Source organism: Mesoplodon mirus (assembly GCF_964341445.2).
Source record: "Mesoplodon mirus genome assembly, chromosome: 9".
NCBI classification, from domain to species: domain Eukaryota; kingdom Metazoa; phylum Chordata; class Mammalia; order Artiodactyla; family Ziphiidae; genus Mesoplodon; species Mesoplodon mirus.
In genome coordinates this window covers 71,348,730-71,372,486 of record NC_138985.1, presented here as the reverse complement: position 1 = coordinate 71,372,486, position 23,757 = coordinate 71,348,730, and the positions used below count along the sequence as shown (strand labels likewise).

General features: G+C 42.0%; 1 protein-coding gene across 1 annotated transcript in view; it reads right to left on the bottom strand.

The window, feature by feature from the left end:
• FKBP9 (FKBP prolyl isomerase 9) overlaps nucleotides 1-23,757 on the bottom strand; it is a 48,159-nt gene that overhangs the window by 11,781 nt on the left and 12,621 nt on the right. Inside the window, exons 2-6 of the mRNA XM_082632871.1 lie at nucleotides 21,671-21,816; nucleotides 20,931-21,120; nucleotides 20,519-20,664; nucleotides 10,608-10,797; nucleotides 6,031-6,176 (exon numbers count right to left, since the gene is read on the bottom strand). Coding sequence (XP_082488997.1) covers nucleotides 6,031-6,176; nucleotides 10,608-10,797; nucleotides 20,519-20,664; nucleotides 20,931-21,120; nucleotides 21,671-21,816 — 818 coding nt within the window. The remainder of the gene's footprint in view (nucleotides 1-6,030; nucleotides 6,177-10,607; nucleotides 10,798-20,518; nucleotides 20,665-20,930; nucleotides 21,121-21,670; nucleotides 21,817-23,757) is intronic.

Genomic DNA, 23,757 nt, shown 5'->3' with positions numbered 1-23,757 from the left:
CTGAACTGTAAACTTAAAAAGTGTTAAAATGGTAAATATGTGCATCTTACCACAATAAAAAAAATAATATAATTCACCACATTCACAGAGTAAAAGAAAAAATCATGATCATCTGAAAAAAACATCACCTGGGCCCCACTCTGAGATTCAGATGTAGCTCGCCTAGTGCAGTGATCTCGGCCTTGGGCGCCATCAGGATGTCCTGGAGAACTTGGTGAAAACACAAAGGGCCAGGCCCTTTCCCATGCAGCACCTCTGGTTCTTTAAGCTCTCCAGGTGATTCTTGCCTGTGATATGCCACAACATTGCAGAACGGGTGGACTACAGTGGCACCAGGCATTGGTTTTCCAGGAGTTTCTAAGGGGCAGCCAAGGTTTAGGAGCACTGTGCTAAATGGTCCGTAAGTGAGCAGCTGAGGATATTTAGGAACCCCACCTCTCATCTCCATGAGGAGGACCAAGGTGCAGGCCATGGTTGTGATGAAGGGGATTGGTGGAAAAGAAAGCTGCATCTTGGGCTTCCTTGGTGGTGCAGTGGTTGAGAGTCCGCCTGCCAATGCAGGGGACACGGATTCGTGCCCCGGCCCGGGAAGATCCCACATGCTGCGGAACGGCTAGGCCCGTGAGCCATGGCCGCTGAGCCTGCGCGTCCGGAGCCTGTGCTCCGCAATGGGAGAGGCCACAACAGTGAGAGGCCCGCGTACCGCAAAAAACAAACAAACAAACAAAAAAGAAAGCTGCATCTTGAGCAGCTCCAATAACCTCTCTGAAAAAAACATGTGGATGGAGCCCAGAAAGGGACAAGAAACTGATGGCATTGGGCTGGTACAAACTTAACCTCCCCTTGCCAACTATATGGTTGGACCATTCAAGAGGGCTGTTTTCTTGCTCTCTGTACAGCCCCTGCTCAACCAGTCCCTGCTTCACTCACATGACTATCCAATTCCCTTAATCATAGCACTTAATCAGTAACTGCCTACATGCTTGCCCCCTGCCCCAGGTGCTGGTTTCCCTGGTAACTGATGAGCCAAGCTGACATCAGTTCCCCCTTTAAATGGTAGCCCCTTCTCCCCCACAAGTAGCAAAGATTCCTGCCATGTTCTGCCTGCTCTCTGCCGTTCACGATGGGGTGTTACTCCAGGAGCTTTTGCTGCAGACTTGTAAGATCCCTTATCCAATAACTGGTTGATGTCTCTGTTGCTGTCTCTGGGCTCTTTCTTCAGCTTCGAGGCTGGGCAACTACAAGGCTTGCAGCCCAGCACCAACTAAGTGAATGTTGCTTGCCACCTGGATCTACAAGAATTCAGTCATTAGCCACTGCAGTCACTGACCTACAGCACACCTTGGAAAAAATTCAGGGGGAAGATCAGGGATAAGGTACCTGTGCTCTGTGAAAACTGGCAGAACAGGCCTCCAGGTAGTTAGAGGTTTTCAGGAGAAAACTTTATGAACCCAGACTCTTGCATCTTCCTACACTTAGAAAAGCACTAAAGTCAGTAACTGAGATACCTATTCCCCGTGACTAGCAGTTACCTTCAACCAAGATGTGTGCTTTAGGGCTTCCCTGGTGGCACAGTGGTTAAGAATCTGCCTGCCAATGCAGGCAACACGGGTTTGAGCCCTGGCCCTGGAAGATCCCACATGCCGTGGAGCAGCTAAGCCCATGCAACACAACTACTGAGCCTGTGCTCTAGAGCCCACAAGCCACAACTACTGAGCCCATGTGCCGTAACTACTGAAGCCTGTGTGCCTAGAGCCCGTGCTCCACAACAAGAGAAGCCATCACAATGAGAAGCCTACACACTGCAAGGAAGAGTAGTCCCCACTCACCACAACTAGAGAAAGCCCACGCACAGCAACGAAGCCCAACACAGCCAAAAATAATAACAAATAAATTAATTAATTAAAAAAAAAAGATGTGTGCTTTATTGCACACACCCTTCCTCCAAATTCACATATATACTGGCCATCCCCCTTACCTCTTTGGAGCAGTTCCTCAGAGCTATCTGAGAGGCTATCTCCCAGGCTATAGTCCTCAGTAACCCCAAATAAAACTATAAAACTGAACTCACAGCTCTTACATTGTTGGGGTTTTTTTGTTTTTTTGTTTTTAATTGACACCCTCAAAGGTACATTCATGTGCAGGACTATCTTAGGGCACCAGGACTACCCACGCCCCTGTGCTCTGATATCAGTTTGCCCAGCACTTTCCTGATAACTAACCCAGCTTCTCAGGCCCCCAGGATCCCAGGTCCAAGTATTCTGATCAGTGCAGAGGTCAATCACACCCTGTCAAGTAAGTATTCAATGTCCAGTTCTATGTCAGCTCCTAGGAAGTTAGCATGAGTCAGTCTACCAGGTGTCTGATTAAGGCACAAATGCACATCTACTGAGGCATCAATAAGAACGTAAGCTCTATGTGGGCTGGGAGTTTGTCTTTTTCTCTGCTGAATCCCCAGCACCTTAGGGCAGTGCCTGTTCATGAAGGCACTCAATAAATTTTATTTTTATTTATTTATTATTTTTGGCTGTGTTGGGTCTTCATTGCTGCACGTGGGCTTTCTCTAGTTGCAGCGAGCGGGGGCTACTCTTCGTTGCAGTGCGCGGGCTTCTCATTGTGGTGGCTTCTCTTGTTGCAGAGCACGGGCTCTAGGCGCACGGGCTTCAGTAGCTGTGGCTCGCGGGCTCTAGAGCCAGGCTCAGTAGTTGTGGCGCACAGGCTTACTTGCTCCGCGACATGTGGGACCTTCCCAGACCAGGGCTCAAACCCGTGTCCCCTGCATTGGCAGGCGGATTCTTAACCACTGCGCCACCAGGGAAGCCTGGCACTCACTAAATCTTTGATGGACAGATAGATGGGGTTGCTGGGCCCACAAAAAAACCCAGACTAGACCTCGAGCCATAAGATCCCACCTGCCCCAGGCAGCCAGCGCCCCTTCCACCCTCATTCCCTCTATCTGGCTCCACCTTCTCCAAAGAATATACAGGGTAAAACTTAGTGCTGACCAGTGTAGGGGAGTAAAATTGCCACCCCAAAAATGTCTCTTCGACATGTGGATTATTTCAAGTTGAAAATAAACAAGACGCAAAAGACTCAAAAAAAAAAGAAAAAAAGAAAACCTTTCTTTTTACCTCCTTAACTGCCTAAAGAATGTAGATAGAAGACCTGTTGGAGCATGGGGGGAGCTATCACCATACATAACTACTGTATGAACTAGATGTGGAGACAGGAAGGAACCTGGCAAAGTCTGTTAGTTAAAATTTCTCCTGGTGTCCCAATGTCTGTGTGGCCCAGTAAACATTTGTTTACCAAACATTTGCTTTTCCATCTCCAGGTCCGAAACCACTACCCCCAACATCCTCTTCTGTCTTTAGCTAATGGTGGTGTTTAAGGTGAGGGCTTCAGACATTTTGGTGAGTTACTCTGTTTCCCTAGGTCTCTCTCGTATATACATGTCATTAAACTTTGTTTGATTTTCTCCTGTTAATCTGTCTCATATCAATTTATTTCTTAGACCAGCCAGAAGAACCTAGAAGGGTAGAGAAACTATCTCCTCCCCAACACCAGCAAACAGGTGAAAATAATCCAACGTTTCATTAGGCCCCCGACACCAGCCTCCTCTCTGAATAAACCCTTAACCAATGCAGAAAAGTATTCATCAATTTTTCCCACTAGATAAGCCGCCTCAAGAAGAGACACGGATGACAAAAAATAAAGCGGCCAGCCAGATTCTCCTGAAACCTCCAAAAGGAACACATCCCTGCCAATACCTTGAATTTAGACTTTGACTCCAGAGTTATGAGAATAAAGTTATGTGGGGTTTTTTTTGTTTCTTTTTGGGCGGTACGCGGGCCTCTCACTGCTGTGGACTCTCCCGGTGCGGAGCACAGGCTCCGGACGCGCAGGCTCAGCGGCCATGGCTCACGGGCCCAGCTGCTCCGCGGCATGTGGGATCTTCCCGGACTGGGGCACGAACCCGTGTCCCTTGCATCGGCAAGCGGACTCTCAATCACTGTGCCACCAGGGAAGCCCGAGTTACGTTGTTTTAAGCCACCAAGCTTGTGGTAATTTGTTATAGCAGCAATAGGAAACTCATATAACCGTGAAGTGACTATCCTTCTATACTTTTGAGTATACATGAATCTATGTAGATAAAAGGAAATAAACACATATCCATCTACACTATTGACAAAAAATACTACAGTATTTTTTGTCAAATACTGACAAAAGTGGGATCATCTATACATATTGGTTTGTAATTTCTCTCTTTACGTAATTTGTTGTGAACAATGTTTTATGCCAACAGGTTGCATAGAATTTTAATGGTTGCATAGTATTCCAAACCATATTTCCTTTATTTATTTTTTCTCAGATACCATTTTTTGCTAACTTACTTTGGAAGAGTTGATACAGTATTTATTTTGCTTTTGTTTTCTTTTTGCTGATGAGATTCTGGCTGGCCTGGCTGGCTGTACACATTCATTTTGTTAACATGCTTCTGACTTCTACTACTACAGTGGATTTCAGAATTTTCCCAGTAGGATTTGTTTGGAGGATCTAAGAATCATCAGGTTGGTTGGAAACTAGGCTGTACCATTATTTTTCCTGACTTAAATTTCTGATTTATAAAGCCACACAAATCACAGCTTAAGGTCTTAAGATCATTCAACAAGCCTTGCTTCATGTTCTGTTTGTCTAGTGTCTTGATGCTCTGTTGTTTTGTATTATGTAAATTTCTACTTCTAGTCAAATACATGCAGGAATAGACAAATACTTCCAGCATATTCATGTTTCATATTGCCCTCAGGACTAATTCTTCCTTTCCCTAAAAAGAATATACTGATGGAAAACATTTGCTTAAATTATTTCTCCTTTTGGCTTTCTCACAAGTATGAGACAGTTGTGCAAAGAATTATATAAGGCTCTGGGAAACATTTGAAGTCTCATAAATTTTCTGGGCATGAGGCTACTTCACCCTGAATCATTTGTTCCCATGGGGGGGAGGGGCACCCTGGCAAGTAACACCCAGCTGCTCTTGCACAGGGTCTGTTTCTGTCCTATTGATTAGCGAGTGCCCTTGGCCTCCTTGTGGGGTTTGCACAGAACCTAATGCTAATCACTGAAGGACTGACCTTAGAAGGGTGTCAGGACACAGAGGAAGCCTGTGGCTTTCTCACCACATACCACAGGGCCAGGCACATGGTAAGCATTCAGTAAATATTTGTGGAAGGAAGAAATGCTGGACTTTCCAAGTCATCAGCATTTCATTTTGTTGCAGCCATTTTCTCTTGCAGGGCTGGTGGAGGGGAGGGGGTAGGCCTTCTGTAAAGGCTCTGGCCCTTTCTGCTGTCTGCTTTGTTCCATGGGGACAGCCCTGAATTTAGAGCGTTTGGATGTTTGCAACCCTGAAGTGGAGAATGGATTCTGCTGCAGGGTTCTGGCAGCATCACTTCCTCGGTGGTTTTCTGTTCCCCAGCTTCCACATGACCTTTTAAGCACTCTTTTTCGAAAGTGAAGAAAGCTAATATTTTACCCACACTGTGAGGGACTTCTCATGTACGAGCTCATTCAAACCTCAAAACAGTTCTCTGTTAAGATAACGAGGCCCAGAGAGGTTGAGTCATTTGCTAGAGGCCACAATAGCTAATCAGTGATGGAGTTGAATTGCACCCAGGGGGTGGGGGGGTTGCAATTTACTTTCAAATGGCTCAACAAAGAAAAAATGTACTGTAGTTATATATATAAAGCAAATATAGCAAGATGTTGACTATTGGTGAATCTAAGTGGAGTTCACTGTACAGTTCTTTCAACTTTGGTGTAGGTTTTAAATTTTCCAAAAGGAAAAGGAAAACGGGCAGGGGGAACAAGGAGTAATGACAGAGCATCTCTAGAAACTAGAGTCATTTGAGTATTCGAGTCTGAAGCTAGACTTTAGCTTCTATGCTTTGCCAGAGGCCCTGGTTCCAAGCAGCGTGGAAGCGTCAGGTAGTGCCTCTCAGTTTAACCTTTTAGAAGGCAGCCAGCACTCACCTCTTCCTTCCTCGCCATACCCCAGGTGAGGGGGGACCACGATCCTCCGCTTCTCTCCAATGCAAACGCCGAGTAAACCTTCATCCATCCCAGCAATCACGTAGCCCTGCCCAATGTACGTGTCAAAGGTACGGTTCCGCGAGTAGCTGGAAAAGAGGAAAAGAGCTTGGTCACGAGGGATACCGCAGCAGCAGTGTAGTTGGTACCATGAGGCAACAGAGCGCAGGGGCCTCCAGACCCCGGAATAGGGTGAACCCTAGAATCTGAGTACAAGCCAGGAAACACGCTCCCCTGAAATGATGAACAAGGATCCACACACTGCGTGGGAGCTGCCGCCCGCACAAACGCTCCCAGAAACGAGCCCTCCAGCCCTCTGGTTTGGTCAGGTTATGAATGGGATGCGGGTTACAAGAAGCAATCATGCAGAAATGTAGCTATAATGTAAATCGGACTGTATGCTTGTTGACCATGTCAGGTTAATGAAAAAAGCAGCAAGGGGGCCCTTGTCAGAAACTAAGAATTTCTCTGTTATCTCTTGTAAAGAAACAACTTAGAAGTTCTAGAGTCTTCTATTACTCTAACATAAAGTTTCAAATGAAAGCCCAAAAAGGGGGAAAAAAAAAAGAAAGAAAGAAACTAAGAATTTCTCTAAAGAGAAGAGTTTCTGTATATGTGGGACATGAATATTCAGATTGCCAGAAAAGTAGCATATATACTGAGAGCAATTTAACACTGTAGTGAACTCGCCCTACTGCAATCCATGCTCACCAAGCTACCTCTCAGTGAGTACCTGAATTTCCCAAGTGCCTCTGGTAGGAGCCCCAAGCATTCCACTCAGTGGAGAGATCCAGCCTCTGTATTAATTGCCAATTGAGTCTGATTACTATGAGTTTGGAGAAAACAAAGCCTGATGATTCCAGAATAAAATAATAAAACTTCATTTGCCACTTCAGATACTGAACTCTGAACCACAGTGATCTGTACCCATTACCCACCCCCAGCTGGAGCAGATGTGGCAAAAAGCTTGTCTGGAAAGAGCCAGTCAGTTCCACTGTCACCTCATCAAACACAGCCCAAGGATGACTGTGTCAGAGAAGATGGTCAGCAGTGGGACCAGGGAGATGAAAAGGCAGAGCTGTGAGAGGCTCTTCCTCCTCAACACCCCTCAGGGACCACAAAGCCAAGGGGCCTGAAGAAATGATAGTAACAAATGATTCTCCTCACCCAGGAAGCAGATTTTCTACATAATTATCTGTATTTCACTATATATGTATGGAAGACCTATGAAATGCATAACTCTGGTCCCCTGTGAAGAGGGGAACTCGGTGATTGAGGGACAAGAATAGGGGGAAAATTCTTCATTGTATATTCTTTTATACTTTTAGGATTTTGAACCATATCAATGTATCACAATAGGAAAAAGTGATGTTTAAAAAGAAAAAGAATATTCTCTATCATACAAATTAAAAAGATACAATAGCTAAAGGTATGATTGTGGCCCAGGAATAGCTAGATCACTGGAAAAGGATAAAAATTCTAGACCAAGACCCAAAAGTGTATACAAGAATTTGGTACATGATCAATGTCAGATTTTAAATGAGTGAGGAAAATACAGTTATTCAATAAGGGGTGTTGGAAAAACTGGCTAACCATCTGGAAAAAAACATTTAGATCCTTACTGTCATACTGAACACCACAATCAATTCCAGATGGATTTAAGATTTAAACATGAAAGCATTTATAAACACGGAGAGAGCCTGCAGAAGCTTTTTAATATTTACTTCGAGTGGTGAAAATGGAAGGGGTTGATGTGAAATTGTTACATTTTATTAAATATCTTTGCATTGTTTCACTTATACAACAAGAACATAATACTTTTTAAAATAAAAATTCTGATAGAGAATATTTTAAAGGATAAAAAAATAAAGCCATTAGAAGAGCAGGAGGGAAATACAGGTGAATATTTATATACTCTAGGGGAAAAAAAACAAGTCCAGGGGAGGGGAGAGACTTTTTAGCAAGTTACTCAAGACAGAATATATAAGAATTTAAGTAAGAATAAAGGAAGACATAAAGGAGAAATGGAATGTATTTAACAACATAAAAGGTTTATATTTAAACAGATCAAAAATCACAACAGAAATTAAAATGCAAATAAACAGGCAATATGCTTTCAATAATATGCAACCATAAAAGTGTTAATATCTTTAATGTACAGAGATCTTAATAAGAAAAGGACAAATACCAATATCCTCAATATAAAAACAGGCAAATACACAAACAGGTAAATCACAAAAGAAAATATCCAAATAGTCAATACACATTTGAAAGAATTTCAACCTTAATAGCAATCAAAGAAATTCACATTACAATTATAAAGTTCTATTTTTCTCCTATAAATTGGCAAAGATTATTTTTAAATAATACCCAATGTTGCTGAGTTTGCAGGAAATGGGGTATGCTTAGTGATGTAAAACCTTCCTTGAGGACAACTTGGTACTTATATCAAAAGCTGTAAAAATACACATAACCTTAGACCTAGAGATTCTTCTAGAAATTTATCCTAAGGAAACAATCATATTATTTAAGATTTAGCTACAAAAATAATTATTGCAGTCCCACTTAGAACATCAAAAGATAGAAAATAATAGGGATTGATTACTAAATTAAGGCAAATCTATATAATGGAATATTACTTAGCTCTTAGGATGGATTAGACCCCAGTGTACTAAAATGGAAATCTGTTTGAAACCTAAGAAAACTGTGGTTCTATTAATATGGAAAGAAATCTGGTATCCACTAGAAAAATGGCTTTTCAACTAAAAATAAAATTCCAGGGAATAAAAGACAGAACCAAGCTCATATGTGACAAGTAATCACACGCACACACTCTCTCAATTTTTTTAATAGAAAAAATAAAAACAACTCAAATGTCATCAATGGGGAATGGTTAGATAAATATGGTATATTCACTCAATGAAACACTACACAGACATAAAAAATGATTTCTCTCTACGCATTAATATGGAAAAATTCCAAGGTGAAAAAAAGCAAGGAGCAGGGGCTTCATTGGTGGCGTAGTGGTTAAGAATCACCTGCCAATGCAGGGGACATGGGTTCGAGCCCTGGTCCGGGAGGATCCTACATGCCGCGGAGCAACTAAGCCCATGCAGCACAACTACTGAGCCTGCACTCTACAGCCCGCGAGCCACACTACTGAACCCGCATGCCACAGCTACTGAAGCCTGCGCGCCTAGAGCCTGTGCTCCACAACAAGGGAAGCCACTGCAATGAGAAGCCCGCGCGCCACAACGAGGAGTAGCTCCTGCTCGCTGCAACTAGTGAAAAGCCCATGTGCAGCAATGAAGACCCAAGGCAGCCAAAGATAAATTAATTAATTTAAAAAAAAAGCAAGGAGCAGAATAGTGTATATAGTATGTAGCATTATGTTATGTGTATATGTATATAATACATAGTTATATATGTATGTATATAGTATTCTATATGCTATATACTATAAAGCAGAGAAAATAATATAACAATTGTATCTGCTTATATTTGCTTTAGGAAAAAAATCTACACATTTGAAGAATAAAAAAAGAAACTTATTAATAACAGTGGTTAACTCTAAGTGGCTTGGGGGGAGGGGGATGTGAAGTTGGCAGGGATGGTTGGTACAACATATCTTAATGCATATTTTGTTTTAATTTTGAACCATGAGACTATTGCCTTTTTCCAAAAAATCAAATGAAAAATTTAAAAGAAGCAATCCGCGGAGTAGTAAGAATGAATTATGCAAATAAAATTATACCATATAAAAATTCTGTAATGTTTCTGGGTCACTAATTAAACGAGAAGTCTCTTACCTCAGAGAAACAGGTAGATTGCTGTCACTACTTGCTTGCTCTATAGGAAGCTAAAGGAATCCAAACAACACATGCCACCTGAAGGAGCAACACATACCAAACACCTGTTGCCTGCTCACAACTGCAGCTAAGCCTGATAAACAAAACAAAGCTTTGAATAACAACAGGCTCGGTAATTAGCCCAGCATCCAAACAGTCCCTGCAGCAGATAAGCCATTAAAGTTTGCAAAGTGCTTCTGCCTACCTTCTCTCTTTAATCTAATCATCTCTTTGAGAAAGGTGCTAACAACAGCGAAAAAACTGAAGCTCAGGGAGGTCAAACGCTATCCAAAGTCACACACCTAGTGCACCACACACAGGGACTGGAATCCAGGTCTCCCAGCGCCACGTCTGTTCTCTTCGCATCCCACCGCCTGGACCTGCCTTCTGGTCACTTCCCCCCTTGGACCCCAGAGCTGGGTTTATACTTGGAGAGCCAAGCACAGTCTAGAGGGATTGTGGGAGTCTAGGGTGAGCCTCTCCTGCTTTCCTGCAGACCCATCTCCCACAGGCCCCAAGGAGACTGTTCTAACAACCTCTGAAGGAATTCAGTATCAGAAAATAGAAACCTATACTGGAGATGAAAATACTAGCTCAAAATCAGCACTGACAAGCTATAAACTATATTTAATAAGATGTTCTGGTAAGTGAAGGACCCTGTTGTTTGCTTACCTGGAATCAAAGAATGTGCCGTCCAGAAGTGTGCCGTTGTAATGATACCTGAGAAAGTCCCCACTTTGACTTTGCCGCTCACAGTTTTCAGGTACTACCTTATTCTCAATGGAAATGCCATCCTTGGGGTTATGGAGGTCCAATAACGCAACATCAAACACGAGAGATGCCTGCCCAGGAATGTCTTTCCCTAGAGTGGAATGAAGGAAGATGATGAAATCAGGACACAAGATTTAGGAAGTATCAATACTTTAACTACAATTCAACACCACTGTGTTGGTGTTACACATTCCTTGAAGTTTCCCAGCCAAGGAAACAAATGTTCTTCCACATCTTGGGTGGTCCCCCATGGTGTCCAACCGAGGGCTGGCAGGTATAATTTGAAGCCTGACTTCCGCAGAAAAAGGAGCAAACCGATAATAATGACATGGAGAATACTGTGACCACAGTCTCTATGCTTGTCCTTGCAAATCAAGGCTCTATGTGAGTGGTTATATACCCACATGCAAACCCAAATACATACCTCTGTGGGTTTCTGTTTGTATACAGATGCAAATCACAGACATTCCAAAGCTTGGATCTGGTTCTGGAGAACACTACATAGACTTGTTCTTTGGAACTCACAGACAATTTTAAAAACATTTATTTTATTGAGTATAGTTGTTTTACAATGCTGTGTTAATTTCTCCTGTACAGCAAAGTGATTCAGTTATACATATATATATTCTTTTTTTTAATAGATCGTTATGGAGTATAATTGCTTTACAATGTTGTGTTAGTTTCTGCTGTATAACAAAGTGAATCAGCCATATGCATACATATCTCCCCATATCCCCTCCCTCTTGAGCCTCCCTCCCATTCTCCCTATCCCACCCCTCTAGGTCATCTCAAAGCACCTAGCTGATCTCCCTGTGCTATGCGGCTGCTTCCCACTAGCTATCTATTTTACATTAGGTAGTGTATATATGTCGATGCTACTCTCACTTCACCCCAGCTTCCCCTCCCACCCCATGTCCATTCTCTATGTCTACGTCTTTATTCCTGCCCTGCAACTAGGTTTATCAGTACCATTTTTTTTTTTAGATTCCATATATATGCATTAGCATATGGTATTTGTTTTTCTCTTTCTGACTTCACTCTGTATGACAGATTCTAGATCCATCCACCTCACTACAAATAACTCAGTTTCGTTTCTTTTTATGGCTGAGTAATATTCCATTGTATATATGTGCCACATCTTCTTTATCCATTCATCTGTTAATGGACACTTAGGTTTGGTTCCATTTCCTGGCTATTGTAAAAAGTGCTGCAGTGAATATTGTGGTACATATCTTTTTGAATTATGGTTTTCTCTGGGTATATGCCCAGTAGTGGGATTGCTGGGTCGTATAGTAGTTCTACTTTTAATTTTTTAAGGAACCTCCATACTGTTCTCCAGAGTGGCTGTATCAATTTACATTCCCACCAACAGTGCAACAGGGCTCCCTTTTCTCCACACCCTCTGCACCATTTATTGTTTGTAGATTTTTTGATGATGGCCATTCTGACCGGTGTGAGGTGATACCTCATTGTAGTTTGTTTGTTTTTTTTGCGGTACACGGGCCTCTCACTGTTGTGGCCTCTCCCGTTTCAGAGTGCAGGCTCAGCGGCCATGGCTCACGGGCCCAGCCTCTCCGTGGCATGTGGGATCTTCCCGGACCAGGGCACAAACCTGTGTCCCCTGCATCGGCAGGCGGACTCTCAACCACTGCGCCACCAGGGAAGCCCTCATTGTAGTTTTGATTTGCATTTCCCTAATGATTAGCAATGTTGAGCATCCTTTCATGTGTTTGTTGGCAATCTGTATATCTTCTTTGGAGAAATGTCTATTTAGGTCTTCTGCCCATTTTTTGATTGGGTTATTTGTTTTTTTGATATTGAGCTGCATGAGCTGCTTGTATGTTTTGGAGATTAATCCTTTGTCAGTTGCTTCATTTGCAAATACTTTCTCCCATTCTGAGGGTTGTCTTTTCGTTTTGTTAATGGTTTCTTTTGCCATGCAAAAGCTTTTAAGTTTCATTAGGTCCCATTTGTTTATTTTTGTTTTTATTTCCATTTCTCTGGGAGGTGGATCAAAAAGGATCTTTCTGTGATTTATGTCATAGAGTGTTCTGCCTATGTTTTCCTCTAACAGTTTTATAGTGTCTGGCCTTACATTTATGAGTTAATCCATTTTGAGTTTATTTTTGTGTATAGTGTTAGGGAGTGTTCTAATTTCATTCTTTTACATGTAGCTGTCCAGTTTTCCCAGCACCACTTATTGAAGAGGCTATCTTTTCTCCATTGGATATTCTTGCCTCCTTTATCAAAAATAAGGTGACCATACGTGTGTGGGTTTATCTCTGGGCTTTCTATCCTGTTCCATTGATCTATATTTCTGTGTTTGTGCCAGTACCATCCTGTCTTGATTACTGTAGCTTTGTAGTACACTCTGAAGTTTGGGAGCCTGATTCCTCCAGCTCCGTTTTTCTTTCACAAGATGGCTTTGGCTATTTGAGGTCTTTTGTGTTTCCATACAAATTGTGAAATTTTTTGTTCTACTTCTGTGAAAAATGCCATTGGTAGTTTGATATGGATTGCATTGAATCTGTAGATTGCTTTGGGGAGTAGTCATTTTCACAATGTTGATTCTTCCAATCCAAGAACATGGTATGTCTCTCCATCTGTTTGTATCATCTTTAATTTCTTTCATCAGTGTCTTATAGTTTTCTGCATACAGGTCTTTTTTCTCCTTAGGTAGGTTTATTCCTAGGTATTTTATTCTTTTTGTTGCAATGGTAAATGCGAGTGTTTCCTTAATTTCTCTTTCAGACTTTTCATCATTAGTGTATAGGAATGCAAGAGATTTCTGTGCATTAATTTTGTATCCTGCAACTTTACCAAATTCATTGATTAGCTCTAGTAGTTTTCTGGTAGCATCTTTGGGATTCCCTATGTATAGTATCATGTTATCTGCAAACAGTGACAGCTTTACTTCTTGTTTTCCAATTTGGATTCCTTTTATTTCGTTTTTTTCTCTGATTGCTGTGGCTAAAACTTCCAAATGGTGAGAGTGGGCAACCTTGTCTTTTTCCTGATCTTAGTGGAAATGATTTCAGTTTTTCACCACTGAGAACGATGCTGGCTGTGGGTTTGTCATATATGGCCTTTATTATGTTGAGATAAGTTCCCTCTATGCCTACTTTCTGCAGGGTTTTTATCATAAATGGGTGTTGAATTTTGTCAAAAGTTTTTTCTGCATCTATTGAGATGATCACATGGTTTTTATCCTTCAATTTGTTAATATGGTGTATCACATTGGTTGATTTGCATATATTGAAGAGTCCTTGCATTCCTGGGATAAACCCTACTTGATCATGGTGTATGACCCTTTTAATGAGCTGCTGGATTCTGTTTGCTAGTATTTTGTTGAGAATTTTTGCATCTATGTTCGTCAGTGATATTGGCCTGTAGTTTTCTTTTTTTGTGACATCTTTGTCTGGTTTTGGTATCAGGGTGATGGTGGCCTTGTAGAATGAGTTTGGGAGTATTCCTCCCTCTGCTATATTTTGGGAGAGTTTGAGAAGGATAGGTGTTAGCTCTTCTCTAAATGTTTGATAGAATTCGCCTGTGAAGCCATCTGGTCCTGGGCTTTTGTTTGTTGGAAGATTTTTAATCAGAGTCTCAATTTCAGTGCTTGTGATTGGTCTGTTTATATTTTCTATTTCTTCCTGGTTCAGTCTCGGAAGATTGTGTTTTTCTAAGAATTTGTCCATTTCTTCCAGGTTGTCCATTTTATTGGCATAGAGTTGCTTGTAGTAATCTCTCATGATCCTTTGTATTTCTGCAGTGTCAGTTGTTACTTCTTTTTCATTTCTAATCCTGTTGATTTGAGTCTTCTCCCCTATTTTCTTGATAAGTCTGGCTAATGGTTTATCAATTTTTTTTATCTTCTCAAAGAACTAGCTTTTAGTTTTATTGATCTTTGCTATCGTTTCCTTCTTTTTCCTTTATTTCTGATCTGATCTTTATGATTTCTTTCCTTCTGCTAACTTTGGGTTTTTTTGTGTGTTCTTCTTTCTCTAATTGCTTTAGGTGTAAGGTTAGGTTGGTTTTTTGAAATGTTTCTTGCTTCTTGCGGTAGGATTGTATTGCTATACACTTCCCTCTTAGAACTGCTTTTGGTGCATCTCATAGGTTTGGGGTTGTCATGTTTTCATTGTCATTTGTTTCTACATATTTTTTGATTTCCTCTTTGATTTCTTCAGTGGTTTCTTGGTTATTTAGTAGCATATTGTTTAGCCTCCATGTGTTTGTATTTTTTTTTTTTTTTTTTTCTTTTTGCGGTATGCGGGCCTCTCACTGTTGTGGACTCTCCCGTTGCGGAGCACAGGCTCCGGACGCGCAGGCCCAGCGGCCATGGCTCACGGGCCCAGCCGCTCCGCGGCATATGGGATCCTCCCAGACCGGGGCACGAACCCGTATCCCCTGCATCGGCAGGCGGACTCTCAACCACTGCGCCACCAGGGAGGCCCTGTTTGTATTTTTTACGGTTTTTTTCTTGTAACTGATATCTAGTCTCATAGCGTTGTGGTCGGAAAAGATACTCGATATGATTTCAGTTTTCTTAACTTTACTGAGGCTTGATTTATGACCCAAGATATGATCTATCCTGGAGAATGTTCCATGAGCACTGAGAAGAAAGTGTATTCTATTGTTTTTGGATGGAATGTCCTATAAATATAAATTAAGTCCATCTGGTCTACTGTGTCATTTAAAGCTTGTGTTCCCTTATTTATTTTCATTTGGATGATCTGTCCATTGGTGAAAGTGGTGTGTTAAACTTCCCTACTATTATTGTGTTACTGTCGATTTCCCCTTTAATGGCTGTTAGCATTTGCCTTATATATTGAGGTGCTCCTATGTTGGGTGCATAAATACTTACAATTGTTATATCTTCTTCTTGGATTGATCCCTTGATCATTATGTAGTGTCCTTCTCTGTCTCTTGTAATAGTCTTTATTTTAAAGTCTATTTTATCTGATATGAGAATTGCTCCTCCAGCTTTCTTTTGATTTCCATTTGCATGGAATATCTTTTTCCATCCCCTCACTTTCAGTCTGTATGTGTCCCTAGGTCTGAAGTGGGTCTCTTGTAGACAGCATATACACGGGTCTTGTTTTTGTATCCATTCAGCCAGGCTGTGTCTTTTGGTTGGAGCATTTAATCCATTTACATTTAAGGTAATTATTGATATGTCTGTTCCCGTTACCATTTTCTTAATTGTTTTGGGTTTGTTTTTGTAGGTCTTTTCCTTCTCTTGTGTTTCCTGCCTAGAGAAGTTCCTTTAGCATTTGTTGTAAAGCTGGTTTGGTGGTGCTGAATACTCTTAACTTTTGCTTGTCTGTAAAGGTTTTAATTTCTCTGTCGAATCTGAATGAGATCCTTGCTGGGTAGAGTAATCTTGGTTGTAGGTTTTTCCCTTTCATCACTTTAAGTATGTCCTACCACTCCCTTCTGGCTTGCAGAGTTTCTGCTGAAAGATCAGCTATTAACCTTATGGGGATTCCCTTGTATGTTATTTGTTGCTTTTCCCTTGCTGCTTTTAATATTTTTTCTTTGTATTTAATGTTTGATAGTTTGATTAATATGTGTCTTGGCGTGTTTCTTCTTGGATTTATCCTGTATGGGACTCTCTGTGCTTCCTGGAGTTGATGGGCTATTTCCTTTCCCATGTTAGGGAAGTTTTCAACTATAATCTCTTCAAATATTTTCTCAGTCCCTTTCTTTTTCTCTTCTTTTTCTAGGACCCCTATAATTCAAGTGTTTGTGTGTTTAATGTTGTCCCAGAGGTCTCTGAGACTGTCCTCAATTCTTTTCATTCTTTTTTTTCTATTCTGCTCTGCAGTAGTTATTTCCACTATTTTATCTTCCACGTCACTTATCCGTTCTTCTGCCTCAGTTATTCTGCTATTGATTCCCTCTAGAGAATTTTTAATTTCATTTATTGTGTTTTTCATCATTGTTTGTTTGCTCTTTAGTTCTTCTAGGTCTTTGTTAAATGTTTCTTGTATTTTCTCCATTCTATTTCCAAGATTTTGGATCATCTTTACTATCATTACTCTGAATTTGCTTTCAGGTAGACTACCTATTTCCTCTTCATTTGTTTGGTCTAATGGGTTTTTACTTTGCTCCTTCATCTGCTGCGTATTTCTCTGTCTTCTCATTTTGCTTGACTTACTGTGTTTGGGGTCTCCTTTTTGCAGGCTGCAGGTTCATAGTTCCTGTTGTTTTTGGTGGCTGTCCCCAGTGGGTGAGGTTGGTTCACTGAGTTGTGAGGTTTCCTGATGGAGAGGACTGGTGCCTGTGTTCTGGTGGATAAGGCTGGATCTTGTCTTTCTGGTGGGCAGGACCACATCTGGTGGTGTGTTTTGGGGTGTCTGTGAACTTATTATGATTTTAGGCAGCCTCTCTGCTAATGGGTGGGGTTGTGTTCCTGTCTTTCTAGTTGTTTGGCATGGGGTGTCCAGCACTGGAGGTTGTTGGTCTTTGAGTGGAGCTGGGTCTTAGCATTGAGATGGAGATCTCTGGGAGAGCTGTTGCCGATTGATATTACATGGGGCCTGGAGGTCTGTGGTGGTCCAGTGTCCTGAACTCGGCTCTCCCACCTCAGAGGCTCAGGCCTGACACCCGGCTGGAGCACCAAGACCCTGTCAGCCACATGGCTTTTTTTCTAGTTTCTGTCCTTTTTCCACACATACAGGTTTTTTCCTTCATATCATTCAGTCTTGCTAAAGTTCTCGGGTAATCTTGGATATCAATCTGAGTCCCTGTTAGTGTTGGAGGATCTCCTGCAGAGGCAGGGGGTGGCTGTGGCTTACTGTGGGGACAAGGACACTGGCAGCAGAAGTTGTGGGAAGTACTCCTTGGTGTGAGCTCTACCAGAGTCTCTCACAATCAACTTTTTTTTAAGTAAATTTATTTATTTTATTTTATTTATTTTTGGCTCATTGGGTCTTCGTTGTTCTGTGCAGGCTTTCTCTAGTTGCGGCGAGTGGGGGCTACTCTTCGTTGCAGTGTGTGGGCTTCTCATTGCAATGGCTTCTCTTGTTGCACAGCACAGGCTCTAGGCATGTGGGCTTCAGTAGTTGTGGCATGTGGGCTCAGTAGTTGTGGCTCGCAAGCTCTAGAGTGCAGGCTTAGTAGTTGTGGCGCACGGGCTTAGCTGCTCTGTGGTATGTGGGATCTTCCTGGACCAGGGCTCGAACCCATGTCCCCTGCACTGCCGGGCAGATTCTTAACCACTGCACCACCAGGGATGTTCCCCAATTTTTTTTTTTTTTCCGTACGCGGGCCTCTCACTGTTGTGGCCTCTCCCATTGTGGAGCACAGGCTCCGGACGCGCAGGCTCAGTGGCCATGGCTCATGGGCCCAGCTGCTCCGTGGCATGCGGGATCCTCCCGGACCAGGGCATGAACCCGTGTCCCCTGCATCGGCAGGCGGACTCCCAACCACTGCGCCACCAGGGAAGCCCCCCCCCAATTTTTAAAGAGGCAAAAATTCAATCCTTTAAGTGCATCCAAAACAAGATATAAGTAAAACTAAAGTTAGCTGAGATAAGAGGGGAGAAAACGGCACCCACAATCCAAAACATAAATAGTCCTCAAATCATTTCTATTTCACTTCAGGACGGTATTGCTTCTCATGGATGTTCCTAACAGTGAGGATTTATTGAATATGTGCAACACGATAATCCGCATGAAGAGATTATTGGGCACTAGCTCTTCCTGCAAAGATCAACATCAACCAATAAGTAACTCTAAATCCAGGACTCTGGGATAAAAGGAAGTTAGATACCTGACAAACCACTTACCTCAACACTCTTACTTGCCATTTGTTATGTCATGCAAAGGAGAAGGCCTAGACAAGTGAACCACAGGGCATGCCAAGACTGTGCTCCTTCAACCAGCTCTTTGGCAGAGCCCACCCCTCTGTCTCCTTCCCCTCAGAGGAATGGTGAAATCTGCTGAAAGCAGGCTGCTGAGTCAGCCTCTGGATCATCAGGTGTGGTTAATCCCTGAAATGCAGGTGTGGGTGTGGGAGGGTGTGTGATAGAATATTAATCTTTTTTACTTTTCTGTATCTTTTAATTTAATAGAAAACAGAAGGCCTTACGGTAACCCCAGGGTTTAAATTTTTCTAGCATTATTATGTACTACCTGAATATTTGCTTTTTCTTTTTTTTTTTTTTTTGCGGTACGTGGGCCTCTCAATGTTGTGGCCTCTCCCGTTGCAGAGCACAGGCTCCAGATGCGCAGGCTCAGTGGCCATGGCTCACGGGCCCAGCCGCTCCACGGCATGTGGGATCTTCCCGGACTGGGGCACGAGCCCGTGTCCCCTGCATTGGCAGGCGGACTCTCAACCACTGCGCCACCAGGGAAGCCCTGCTTTTTTTTATAACAACTTTATTGAGATATAATTCCCATACTATACAATTCACCTGTTTAAATTTATACCTGGCTAGCTGAGCACAGTGTCAACGTATAAAGCATTTAAAAATAACTATTTTAAATAAACTATTTATTTAAAATATTTAAATTATTTATTATTTATTTTAAATAAACTATGTATTTAAAATATTTAAATTATTTATTTAAAATAAATAAATAACATTCCTCACATTGGGCTAGGCATCTAGCTTTATTTGGTACCTCATATGCATGTGGATGATGATAAAAGGATTTGGGAGACAAGGAGAATGAACTTCCACTAGCCAAGGATGAGAGAGTTTGAGTAGTGATAAGAATAATAACATATCTTGGGGAGGGGAGAATTAAGATATATTTGCGGCAGTTATTTTCAAGCTTTATTTTTTTTTTAGCAGGTTTTTAAAGAAACTGTCTGCAGATTCCCAGTAATAAAAGTGGAGCTCGACAGGAGAGAAGGCTCCCCTCTCCTCCTTCTCTGTAGACCTAGAGCTCTCAGAAAACATAGCTTGGAAAACATTATATTAGGGGGTTATTAGAAGTCGGGTATCGCTGTCAGTAAACTTCTTAAATACCATCACATTTTCTTTTTTTTTTTTCTCTCTTTTCTTTTTTTTGTTTTTTTTTTTTTTTGGCCACACGGCTTGTGGGATCTTAGTTCCCCGACCAGGGATGGAACACACGCCCCTGCACTGGAAGCACGGAGTCTTAACCACTGGACCACCAGGTAAGTCCTGAGATGTCTTACTTAAGAACAATAATGAGGGTGGGATGAATTGGGAGATTGGGATTGACATATATACACTATTGATACTATGTATAAAATAGATAACTAATGAGAACCTACTGTATTGCACAGGGAACTCTACTCAATACTCTGTGGTGACCTAAATGGGAAGGAAATCCAAAAAAGAAGGGATATATGTATACGCATAGCTGATTCACTTTGCTGTACAGTAGAAACTAACACAACATTGTAAAGCAACTATACTCAAATAAAAATTTTTTTTAATAAAATAGTGCTAGGTGGAAAAAAAAAAAGAACAACAATGACCATTAATAGGTAGAGATTTCTGCAACTTACTCATCAGACAGCAAATGACCTAGACTAGCACCGTCCAAATAGAACTTTCTGCAGTGATGGAAATGCTCTGTATCTGCCCTGTCCAGTATAGCAGCCCTTGGCTCTTAAGTACATGAACTGTGGCAGTGTGACCAAGGTACAGTATTTAAAGTTTTATTTAACCTAATGTAAATGTAAATAACTATATGTAGCTAGCGGCTACCATAGTGGACACTGCAAGTCCAGACCAAAAGCTCTGGTGGGTTTCACATGGTAAGTTAAATTAACCACTGCAAAAGAAATAAAGACAGATGAGAGTGGTTCAAAGAATGAGAAGGACTTACCATCTCCATCTTCTCCATAGGCCAGAAAAGGAGGTATGGTGATGATGCGCTTTTCTCCCACACACATCCCCAACAGCCCTTTGTCCATTCCAGGAATCAGCCAGCCAATTCCCACATATGTGTCATATGTTTTCATGCGATTGTGACTGAAAACCAATGAGAAAGGGGAAAAGTTCCATACCATGAGGGCATTTCCAATTCATCCTTCAAAAGGTTTTTGTTGCCCAAAACTCAGCTACCAATGAACTCATACCCATCCCTGGAGAAAAAGCATGTATACATCTTTGTTCCCAATCACAGAGCAGTTGGGAATGAATCCCTTTTCTGATTTCTCCATGGGCATAAAAAAGCTGATGAGAGAGAAAGAACTAAGGGGCATTTCAATGATACTACCATGAATGGCAGGACTTACCTCGAATCAAACAGTGTCCCATCCAAGAACGTTCCATTGTAGTGGTACCTAACAAAATCAGACACCTGGATGGTCCGAGGGCAACTGGGGGGCTTGAAGTAAGTGTGAATCTGAACCTGATCTTCCGAATTCCAAATATCCATCAGAAGTACATCAAAATGAAGCACTGAATCTGGGGGAATCACACCAGCTTGAAAATAAAGAGAGTTCACACTGAGAAGCTGCTGCCTTTTGGGCCAGATAAATAAACACCTAGGATGCTGCCAAGGTGAATGGAAGCCAAAAGGGCTCGAGAGGTCACATACAATTCCAAAATGAGCCACATTCCCTCCTTCTTTTTTCCAAATGAAAAAAAAAAATTTTGGGCCGCACCCTGTGGCTTGCGGGATCTCAGTCCCCTGACCAGGGATTGAACCCAGGCCATGGAATTGAAAGCCCAGGATCCTAACCACCTAGGCCACCAGGGAACTCCCTCCAAATGAAATTTAAAGAAAAGAGAAAAAACACAAAAATTTCCTCTCAGCAAGGATAACATTCAGTACACCTGTGTTAATAACACTTCTTTCATATCTAGAATAAATAAACTTTTAAGATGAAATTTTAGCTGTGTGTGTGTGCTCACAGCTTCTCATTTTCCCCTACCCGAAGCTTCCAAAGACTCTAGTCTGCCTGACTGAAGAGCCTGCAAATGTTCTGGTGGTTTCGGCAGATGTGTTTACAAGCACAGAACAAACACTTACAAACTCCTTCACTTCCGTAGGCCAGCTTTGGGGGGATCTTCACAAAACGCCTCTCATTGACACACATCCCGACCAGAGCTTGGTCCATTCCTGCAATCAGTTGTCCTTTTCCCACAAACACGTTGAAAGTGGAGTCTCTGTCATAGCTGAAGACCCAAAAGGTAGGGAGAGAGAAGGAAAAGTATAAATAATCCTTCCCTTAGTGAAACTAACCTGTAAAAATGTATCCATGGACAGAGTGAGGTCGCTGCAAAGTAAAAAGCCCACAGAGGAGTTACTGATACAGGACATATCTTCATTGGACAGTACTTGCAGGGTTGGAATTTTTTAATTACCTTGAATATTGCCAGCACATCTAGTCAGATAAGCATCAGCATAACCCTCTCTAGAAAAAAATATATGTGGTTTGTTGTGAAATACCTACCAATTCTTCCATTAAAAAAAAATCGTTTACTCCATTTCTGTGTGATTGGTACCTAACAGCAACATCACAGATACTCATGTGCAAATTAACACTAATTTTCTTTTTTTTTCTTTTAAGCCAATAAGTTAAACAAAGAGGCAGCGTGGTGTAGCAGGAAGTACACTTAAACTCTCTTAATCTCAGTTTCCTCCACTGCAAAATGTGAGTGATAATAGCCATCACAAGATCCGTACCATATAACAATGTGAAAAGTACTCTCAAAACCTAAGGGTTATGCCAATATTACTATACATAATTATTGCATGTGATAGAAAGTCTGATGTAGTCTTGAAATCACTAATACATGTGTTTTAAAGGCTGACTGGTGATGGCCTTAAGTAGGAAAATAAATAATGGAATCATGGCTATGATCCAAGCTCTCATCCTCTTCCATGTCAAACTTAGCAACAACAAGGGGGTGCCAATTAGGATACTATGCTAGGGGCTTTGGGGGATATAAAAAAGTCCAAGGCATGGACTTTGCCTACAAGTACCTTACATACTGGCAGAGACACCTACAGAGTTTTAGACACTGTGTTTAAGAAAATGACTACAGAGCTTGGTTTATAATAACTAAACACTGGAAATAACTTAGAAGTTCAAGAGTATGGTACTGATTGCATATAAGGCAAGGACATATAATAAAATGCTCTATGGCCATTTAAAAATAACAGATTTCTACTATCGGGATGTAATGTATAGCATTACTATACATGACTATAGTTAATAATACTGTATAGTGAATATAGTTAATGGTGACTATAGTTAATAATATTGTGTTGCAGGGCTCCCCTGGTGGCACAGTGGTTAAGAATCTGCCTGCCAACGCAGGGGACACAGGTTTGAGCACTGGTCCAGGAAGATCCCACATGCTGCAGAGCAACTAAGCCCATGCACCACAACTACTGAGGCTGCGCTCTAGAGCCTGTGAGCCACAACTACTGAGCCCGAGTGCCACAACTACTGAAGCCCGTGCACCTAGAGCCCATGCTCTGCAACAAGAGAAGCCACCACGATGAGAAGCCTGCACAGCACAACGAGCAGTAGTCCCCGCTCGCCGCAACTAGAGAAAGCTTGCGCACAGCAACGGAGACCCAACACAGCCAAAGATAAAAATAAATAAATTAGGGCTTCCCTGGTGGCGCAGTGGTTGAGAGTTCGCCTGCCAATTCAGGGGACACGGGTTCGTGCCCAGGTCCAGGAAGATCCCACATGCCGTGGAGCGGCTGGGCCTGTGAGCCATGGCCGCTGAGCTGTGCTCTGCAACGGGAGAGGCCACAACAGTGAGAGGCCCATGTACCGCAAAAAAAAATAATTAATTAATTTTAAAAAATAATAATAATATTGTGTTGCATATTCAAAGTTGCCAAGAAAGTAACTCTTAAAAGTTATCATTGGTGGGGCTTCCCTGGTGGCGCAGTGGTTGAGAGTCCGCCTGCCGATGCGGGGGACGTGGGTTCGTGCACCGGTCCGGGGGGATCCCACATGCTGCAGAGCGGCTGGGTGCGTGGGCCATGGCCACTGGGCCTGTGCGTCCGGAGCCTGTGCTCCGCAACAAGAGAGGCCACAGCAGTGAGAGGCCCGTGTACCGCAAAAAAAAAAAAAAAAAAAAAAAAGTTATCAT